The 9255-nt window shown below is 39.0% G+C and overlaps 1 protein-coding gene across 1 annotated transcript in view; it reads right to left on the reverse strand.

Moving 5' to 3' along the window:
* Positions 1-8778, reverse strand: part of LOC109480639 (uncharacterized membrane protein YCR023C-like) — a 12652-nt gene extending 3874 nt beyond the window's left edge. The window contains exons 1-8 of the mRNA XM_019782871.1: positions 8722-8778; positions 8234-8265; positions 7943-8002; positions 5713-5800; positions 3578-3649; positions 1722-1854; positions 1315-1396; positions 665-776 (exon numbers count right to left, since the gene is read on the reverse strand). Coding sequence (XP_019638430.1) covers positions 665-776; positions 1315-1396; positions 1722-1854; positions 3578-3649; positions 5713-5800; positions 7943-8002; positions 8234-8265; positions 8722-8724 — 582 coding nt within the window. The 5' untranslated portion in view covers positions 8725-8778. The remainder of the gene's footprint in view (positions 1-664; positions 777-1314; positions 1397-1721; positions 1855-3577; positions 3650-5712; positions 5801-7942; positions 8003-8233; positions 8266-8721) is intronic.
* Between the last annotated feature and the right edge of the window lie 477 nt (positions 8779-9255).

Raw genomic sequence — 9255 nt, forward strand, 5'->3', positions numbered from 1 at the left:
ATGTTCTATCTAAAGAATGGCCCGTTCCATCTGCTGTTGGCCATGGAACACGTGTTCCATTGCGGGTTACCTGAGGTCACATTGCACGTAAGTCGTGCGTAATGACCCACACATTCAATTTTATGTGCCTAAGACCTTCAAAATGTATCAAATCTCATCATTGTTAGTATTTGCATACCTGTAATAAGATTAGTAAAGCTTTCGAGATTCAATGTGCTTGTTCTTGCATCTTTGTTCTCAATTACATAGCTACTATATAATTCATTTATTTGAGAATCTTTGCCAGTTTTACACTGGGGTAAGTTTGGAATAGTCCACTTTTACGTGGGAGGGAGATGGACTGAAATATGCTGTATTTGCTCCCAAGCAAATGTCGGCCTCTCTAGTAAAAAATACTTCTTCATAATGAATTTTACCATGCCCGGTGCATTTGTATTGTCCATTCCTAACGACATAAAAGTTCCTAACGACGTAAAACGCTAGTCCAGAATGTCGTAAAATTTTTCTTCGCGACCAGTCGAACGTTTGTTTGGTATGTTAAGTTAATTGTACTTGTGTTCACCTAGTATAGTAGTAGTCTTTGGGCCTGTAGATAACAAACCGCTAGATGTCCGTGCTACAAGTATAACATATATGTTTGATGCCCATAAATGAGTGTGCGTACCACATCTTCCTGGTTTTCGAAGTTCGTCATTGTTCCATAGTTTTCTGATGCAGCCGCGTTGTCTTGAAGTTTCTCTCCTGTCCCTTCTCCTCTGAAATCAGATCCGAGAACTCTACAACACAAAGATGTCATTAGATAAACCTTAGATACTGATGCTTCAAATACAGGGTGCATCGATTTGTTTGATTGCATTTCAGATTATTACAAACATACGACTCATATATAATATTATCAATATCAAACATTGGACCCCTTAATTGTCGTTCGATGTAAATGTTAGACTGTAAAATTGAAATCACATTCTGTATTACTTGGTTGAGATGTTGCTGATCATCAGACAATGTAGAGAAAACAAAGTCTGAAAATACCCATACAATAGAGCCAATGATTGGCAAAAGCTTTACGTTTTGAAAAATATAACACACATCTAAACGAAAGAAAACTTGGCAAAGTAGTGGGCAAATTCAACGTATAAACTATAAACTATTAACTTTTAATTAAAATTCACCAAGAGAGTGAGTTACATGTAGAAAATGTGGAGGAGGATACAAATGCATACACACAATGACGTATTATTATAAAATATAAACCAAACCAACAACATAAACCAAAACAACAATGTTTTATACACAGATTATACTCAAACCTGCCTGAGATTAATCTCGTCAACGGCAGTTATCTGGCCCGCCTTACGGCCCTGCTGTCTGGTCTCCTCCAAGAAAAAGAAACCAACTGTACCGGAGACAAAACGTGAAGGGGTTTGGGAACTTTTGTCAATTCAATTTTTAAAAAAACTTCTTAGAGTTGAACACTTACTGAGTGGATTTTTCAACAGCCTAACTAGGATAACTCAAGAAATTCTGAGACGCTCATCAAACGTGAAGTGGGCAATATGTCCAATGTGCTTAAAACAGTTAAACAGTTCAACTATTTCCTAATTGTATTATATCATCATAGATAAGCTTTGTGGCATTTATGTTACAGTATCGTATATATATATTAAAGTAATGCTTTTCAATCAATATTTGCCAGAAAGATTTGGTCTAACATGACAGACCTAGTAGCCCTACGAGGGCCACCAGCATGGAGGCAATGCAGGGCAGGAGGTACGGGAAGCGTCTGAAGACAGGTGTGTCAAGGGATGAGAACCTGGCGGCAGGGCAGGACAGGAAGCCACCTACTGTTGGACCCTGGCGGCAGGACACATGGCATGTTAGTGGTGCAGACAACATGGCATGTTAGTGGTGCAGACAACATGGCATGTTAGTGGCGCAGACAACACGGCATGTCAGTGGCGAAGAAAACATGGTATGTTAGTGGTGCAGACAACATGGCATGTTAGTGGCGAAGAAAACATGGCATGTTAGTGGCGCAGACAACATGGCATGTTAGTGGCGCAGACAACATGGCATGTTAGTGGCGAAGACAACATGGCATGTTAGTGGTGCAGACAACATGACATGTTAGTGGTGCAGACAACATGGCATGTTAGTGGTGCAGACAACATGGCATGTTAGTGGCGCAATGTTTTCTTTATTACATGTTGGGAAGGAGTTTTAGTCGCAGGCAGACTGAAAGCCTCAACTGGGAGTCATCATAACAGGCCGAGAAATGCTGCTGATTGTCTATGACTTCAAAATAGATGTCTTCACGTTGCAGGTAATGTCAAAATTTTATCACCAAATTTTGATTCCCATGAATAATAAAGGACCTAACGAATACTGTATTTTTAACAAGGATTGACAGGGGTAAACAAAAACATAAAAACATAGCCAACAATGGTAAATTTATCGTGTTTCCACACATATTAACAATCCGAAACGCACTATACAGATCTGCTCCTCTGTTTTCTCTTACCTTACCTCTTCTGGTCAAACATTTATATACATGTACATTAAAGTGCAATATCTGAAATAGCATTTTGGCAAGAGAGGCTACCATTTGCGAGCCAAGGCAATACATATTACTCCGGGTAAGGAGCCATGATCATGCAGTAAACGATTTATATATTTGGCCCCTGTACTCTGGTGAATTAAACACCTTTATTTTATGTGCTCTATAAAGCTGACTACAAGTCATGGAAATAAAGCAAAAGTAAACATTTTGTTGACTTGCCAAAACTTAACATACTAAGGCCACACCAATGACAGGGCGAAAAAAAATGAGAACAGGTCTAGACATCATATCATAACCCCAAATGCTGCCCAAATGCCATCAAGTCAACACAAAGTTGTTAATATTTAAAATCTGAATTTTGATCTTTTAATCAAACCACTGCATTGATAGATCACAAAACTGTAACAACTAGGAAGAAAAGGACGTTCCTCAACTGTTGTGGGCAAAATAGTTACGTTTTTAGTTGATTCAGAACCAGAATCTTTTCCAAATTAGAAAAGAAATGAAGAGGTGAACCCGAGAACCAACAAATTAAATTGGTGTTGCATAAGTTTTCAAATTCTCGCTTTTTAAGGCTGATGTAGATGCACATGCAACAACAAAATGGCAGTAATCCTCAGTTTTATCTAAATTAAAATATTGGCAAATTCTTTTCTGTAAAGGAATGTTGTAATTTCTGGCTTTTTCAATTTGAGGTTTGTGCGAACTAATCATTTATATTTAGGAAGGTAAAATTGTCTCCCCCTATACTTAGTCAATCATGGAGCTTAGCGTGCGTTTATCCTATAGAGGCGCATTGAAATTGTACTGTAAGTTGAAGCTTTACAGTCAAGATATGTCTCAGGGCTTCAGATAGAATACTAAGTAGATAATTCTACATTATTCTCTGGTTAAGGGGAAGATTACAGAGTAGATCTTCATTTTAATAGAATAGTCTAGCAGTCAAATGGGTTACCGTGGGTGCATGTAGCTGTAGGTACACTGCATTTGGAGAAGCTACAACAAAACTGTACTTACCACCACATACGCCAGTCCGCTAGCAACAGACACTACAGCAAACGCTAAAGCGTGCATCTTCGCAGGGCACACCTAAAGGACGCAGATGGGACATGTTAACTCTATAAACACATACTGCAGCTCATTAGAATTGTATTTTCTATGTCTGGCGCTGTTTTTTCTATGTTCTCTCGATTTGGTTCCAAAAGTTGAGGTCGATATTAAGTGTTCCAACACAACCATAACTCACATCGCTGCGGTGGTTTCTCAGCGTCCAATAGACCCATGCATTTGGGTGTTCATGATATGAGCTAGGCTTTAGAAGTCAGACTTAGTATCAGTGATCATCGGAATCTCGTGTGATTTGAACAACTTCTGGCATTTTACTCCGATACTGAACATATATGATTGGGTTGACTGTACAGACAAATACGTTTGATGCCATAGTTCGTACCGTGAGCAATTGTTGTGCAATCAGGTTTATATTATGTTAGCATGTTTGAATGTGGTCACGATAACTTAAGGAACTATAGATGAATTGTCATGAAACAAAGTTATCAAAGAAATAGTCCCCTGGACCCCTGGCGGAATTTTTGGGAACTACTGCAGATCTTCAGGTTTTGATATCTCTCGTCCAGGGCATGCGAGCTTGATGTTTAAACATGAAAGCTCCCAAATAAATAAAACAATTAATTCAGGCCCTCTAATAGGTTTAACGATGGGCCAATCTATCATATTCTGCTGATTCGATAAGATACAGTAGTGCTATTACTATCAATGTTTTCACCACGGGAGTAATTATGTTGTAATTCCGTCACACCTGTTATCACCAGTAAAAGTTGTTGTCACGGCTTGCGATTGGTAGATTTTAAACAAATGTTCCTAATTCTCGACCTTTTGGTAGTACCTAAAGGGGTTTTTACAACATTCCGTATAATATCCAAATTTCGTTATTAAAATCGTAGACTCAACTTAACCCTATCTAAACTTTTTTGGAATTCGTGGGAGGGGGGGGGGGTGGTCATTCGCCCCCACCCATCAGAACACGTGAACGGTATATCGTATGATCACCAAATTTTGAGAGGATAGTGGGCTAGTGAAAATTAATAACAACATTTTTGATGCAGTTACGACGTAAAATGACGTATATGTTGTGAAACCTCAGAGGGAGTCGAGGTACACATAGAACCGCCTGGTCATTCAGTCTCACTGGACAAAGTAAGAATCCTGGACTCAGAACCGGATTTCTTTGCACGAGGGATTAAAGAGGCCATCTACATCAGGGCATTACAACCATCCCTCAACAGAGACGGGGGCGCCACAGACTTTCTACAACCTATGATCCACTGCTCACGGAGTCACGTGTGTTACCTTCATGACGTCACGGAAGCGGTTGATTGCTGATTCCTTGACAAAGACTGGAGTTGTACAGTCGAAAATTTGGGTGAGTCCAATTTCTTGTGTTGGAAATTACAGTTTAAACTTGCTGCATAATGGTATACAACATCATTTTAACAAAAAGTGTCTATAATAGACTTATGTTGCCCGCAGCAACACCTATGACGTCCTAAAATGAGGTTATTTAAGGTATCCGCCATATTGGATTATCAATCTTGAATTTTGAAAAATATATTTTTTTGAAGACAAAGCCTGAAATACATTTAGACTAAAGTCGTTAATATGAAACCTTTTTAGTAAAAAAAATGAAAGTAGTGATGAAATTTTAATCACCTGTCTATACCTTATCTAATGATATGTTCCTCCATCTTGGATTTAGACCAATGACGTCATCAAATTAGCATAGATTATTCATTTTCAATGATAAAATTTACATAAAATTACAGTAGATGCTATTTATATTAGAAATCATGTGTAACTTGACATAAACCCATAAAATTCTATTTTGAAACGAAAATTACTGCTGAATTTCGCAAATAAAAAATGCCTGCCAGAAACATGTTGGGATTGCAACACAAAAATCATCAACCTTTTCCGCTGATACGAAATTCTTGCCAACTATATTTTAGGAAAAGTCACTACGTTTGGTGGTTCTACCTCAAACGGTTTATACGCTATCTGACATCAAATTTGGCGCGGGCACTTTTAGCCTCCTCCCGGTCTAGATAGGGTTAAGATATGGCATTCAGCTGTCCTACCTCGTAGAGATAAGTCTTGGCGATCCCGAGGGTCCCAGTGAGAAGTCCTCCAAGGAACAGGGTAAACACGGCCCAGGCAAACGAGAAACTGGCGGGAAAATAGAAATGTGATATCAACTTCTCAATTACACAACGCTGTACTGTAAGCTGTCGTGATGTAGAAAATTATATCTATAGAAGCTGTTAAACAACATTTCTAGTTTTAAAGAGTGCAAAAAAAATGCCAGTATATGAAGTATTGGTGTTACCATTGTCCGTCGGTATTGTTATCTGAAATTTTATTTGCACTTGTAAACGTTTACTGACAATATTTTATACATTTAATGTTATGGTTTATTACTCCGTGAAGGAGGTCAGGACCTCCGGACGGAGTGTTGTGAACGGCTGATTTTTCATGTTCGCAGTCAAAACACTGGGTTCTCTTTTCTCAATTTTATACGCCGTCTGCGGGCATGCCCGTGTTGATGCAAGAATGTGTGTTTTTGCCGTTGCTGCTTTCGCGGTCAATGTAATATTGCAGACGCACCCCTACAATTACGAGGCGAATTGGAATGGTCCAGAAAAACGCGTTGTTTGGAATAGCAGTGGGGGGTGGAACTTCATGCAGATACGGGGTGGTTTTTATAAGTGGTTCCAGATTTTTTGCCCATGGTTAAGAGATGGCAAGTTTTTTGGAAGATGTTCGCAGCCAAAACGCATTCTTCCGTACGTCGCATTTCTGTGTAATTTCGCATGTGGTGTGGCATTATGTCCGGGATGATGCACGTCTTTTTATTTTTACCGTAGCTGTTTTGATATTGGAGTAAATGCTTATTCTCGAAACATCCCCATGTCGTTGAAATGTTTTCGTCCGGCCGTTTATGTGACCGGTAGTTGTAAGTCGCGATCATGCTGATGGGGACGGAAATGTGGGGTGGTCAGTGGTCAACATTACGAAATGTAAATACCGATGACGTAATCCTATCGATTTCAAACTGGTGGGCTGTGGCGACCTAGTGGCGGCGTGTATTTAGTCACGTAGCAACTGGCCGGTCGTCCTAGCAACGAGTATGCTGGCCGCTCCACTGTACACATGGCCAATATTTTTGGGTTGGGCCGCTCCATAGTGTTTAAATATAATAGCGGAGCAGCTCTTTGCAAAAATGGACAATATTTTTGAGCAACCCATCAATGTGTTCTGCCTCGTGGTCGGATGTGGTCTGGGGCTGGTAAACCGCACATACTAGTAGATCGGGTAATTTTATGATTTGCTAGTTGTAAAGGCGTCTTGTAGTATGAGCCGGTATATGAAGAAGTAGCTTGTGTTACACAATCATGCTTTCGGCCGGATTGATGTGCAACTGTTACCAATTACAGGGACTGCGCTAATGCCGACCTGTCGCGCTGTCCTGATACACCGCGAATGTTGGGCAACATGCGAGTGTTCCCTGTAGACAGTCCTTGGAGTCATTTTTTTCGCACATTCGCACATTCCAGGAGCCAAACCAAAATACGTTCATGAACCGAGTCCAAAAAACCGAAACATGAAAATCGGATGATCGGACCTGATGTACATTTCTCTTTCTGTAGATTGTACACACAATACACACATCTTTAGAAAATCTGGCCATGGCAGGTAAAAAAAAAGTAACCCTGAATCATACTAGATTAGCGTAAATGCATGTTTATGCGTTCAAAACAAGAAAAGAAATTGTTTCCCGGTATTAATCTCTTGAAACACGGCGCTGAATATTGACGCAACAATATTTCGGGCATCGCGCGCCCTTCCCCATTGTTTAGACTGTATGCAAATCCCGCGTCACGTGTCGGCATTTCGCATCTCTGATTGGTTGTTGCGTCTTAAGATGACTGAGCCGACGTGCGTTTAAACAATTTTTCTTTGTTCGATTTATCACACTTCACAGAGAATTGCCAATGGCTACTTCTTTTTGTTGCAATATATAATACTTCACGGAGAATTGTCACCTATGGCTTCTTGTTACTATTTTAAATTGCTTAATATGACGTTTTATACTGTTTGCTGTTTATCTAATGTCCCATGTCAATTCAGCCTCTGGTTGCCATTTGTGGGACAGTGTTGTTGTGTTTTTAACGCAAATAAACCATTGATATAAAACGGACGCCTGGTAGAACTAAATACTATTACAGTGCGTCTAAGATACCACTTTTATGTACTTTACTTAACTAAAAGTCTGTTTAGCGTACTTTCCGCGTGATTCGGTCTGCTTACCTGAAGCCAAACATCAGAAGTATGAACACCATCATTAGACTTCCAGCCAGGAGAGTTGGTCTGCAAACATAGTTCATACAGAATCAGTGACGAGTTGGAGTAAATTATATACAACAACTTAGACATTTCCTAATGAGTTTTGCTGTTGTAATTCTAACCTGCAAAGACGTTTGACGCCGTGGCTCATTAGAGCACAATAATGTCAAAGCGAACCTGTGTACTGTATACTGACTTCGTAGAGGAAAATGAAATTGAGGCCTTCAAGTTGTAAAGGTTGGCAGTTGAACTCACCTTCGTCCAAACCTGTCAGCTAACTTGCCCCACTGAAACAAGAGAGGGCCATGTGTATGGTGTTCATGTATTGTTATAGCACATTAATAATATAATAAAACTTCAGTCTTTTAACCAATCACCTTAAGTTCAATAGAAATTTATGACATTTCCATATAAGATATGCTTTAAGAGATTATTGCTAGAGCAAGGAATTCAATACACATTTTAAAAACTTTAAACTTGAGCATTGCACATTATGTTTTTTAACTGTGGTGCAAACTGGTATCTGCCACAAGCAATTGTTTAGACATGTCTAAAATACATTAGAACTATGTCAACACTAAATGTTAAGTTATTTTTTAAAATCTTGTATTAGTGGTATTTCAATATTTTGTCTTTGTGGTTATTACCATTATCCTTTGCCCTTGTGTTTTTTTTCCTGTTAGCCACTATAGATTAGGTTTATTTTTTAATGTTTATTTTTGATGCATTGAAACGTTCCCTACCATCAAACTTCCCAGAAATGCTCCTAAATAATGTCCACTCGTCAGGAAACCAGCGTGGTATCCTGCAAATGACCAAAAAATAAACTCAAACACGTAATGCAATTGCCTGACATATATTACAATGTTCCCTGTACATCACAACGACGTTCTCGGAATTAGAATTAGATACAGCAAAGGGAACTAGAAAGGCCAATATTTGCTTTGGAGCAAATATAGCGATGGGTTCACCACATTTTACGACATGGCAGGGAAAGAATGAGAAACACAAGGGAAAACAATGATTTACATTGATATAACTATAATATGAAGTAACATACAACTAAAACAACAGTTGGATAGCTATTCCCTACTTTATTGGTTAGGATTTTTAATTGCATAATGCAAACTGTTGATTTTCAAAAAAAAAAAAAACGTTCATGCCCCGCATTCCAATGCTGGAGCAGAAAAGCTTGAAATACCTACCAAAACACTTGAATAAAGACATACTGTCAGTATGGAAATGCTCTGTGCAGGTGTTAATCAAGTTAAATCCCA

Source organism: Branchiostoma belcheri, unplaced genomic scaffold, assembly GCF_001625305.1.
Source record: "Branchiostoma belcheri isolate BF01 breed outbred unplaced genomic scaffold, Haploidv18h27 scaffold52, whole genome shotgun sequence".
Lineage (NCBI taxonomy): Eukaryota > Metazoa > Chordata > Leptocardii > Amphioxiformes > Branchiostomatidae > Branchiostoma > Branchiostoma belcheri.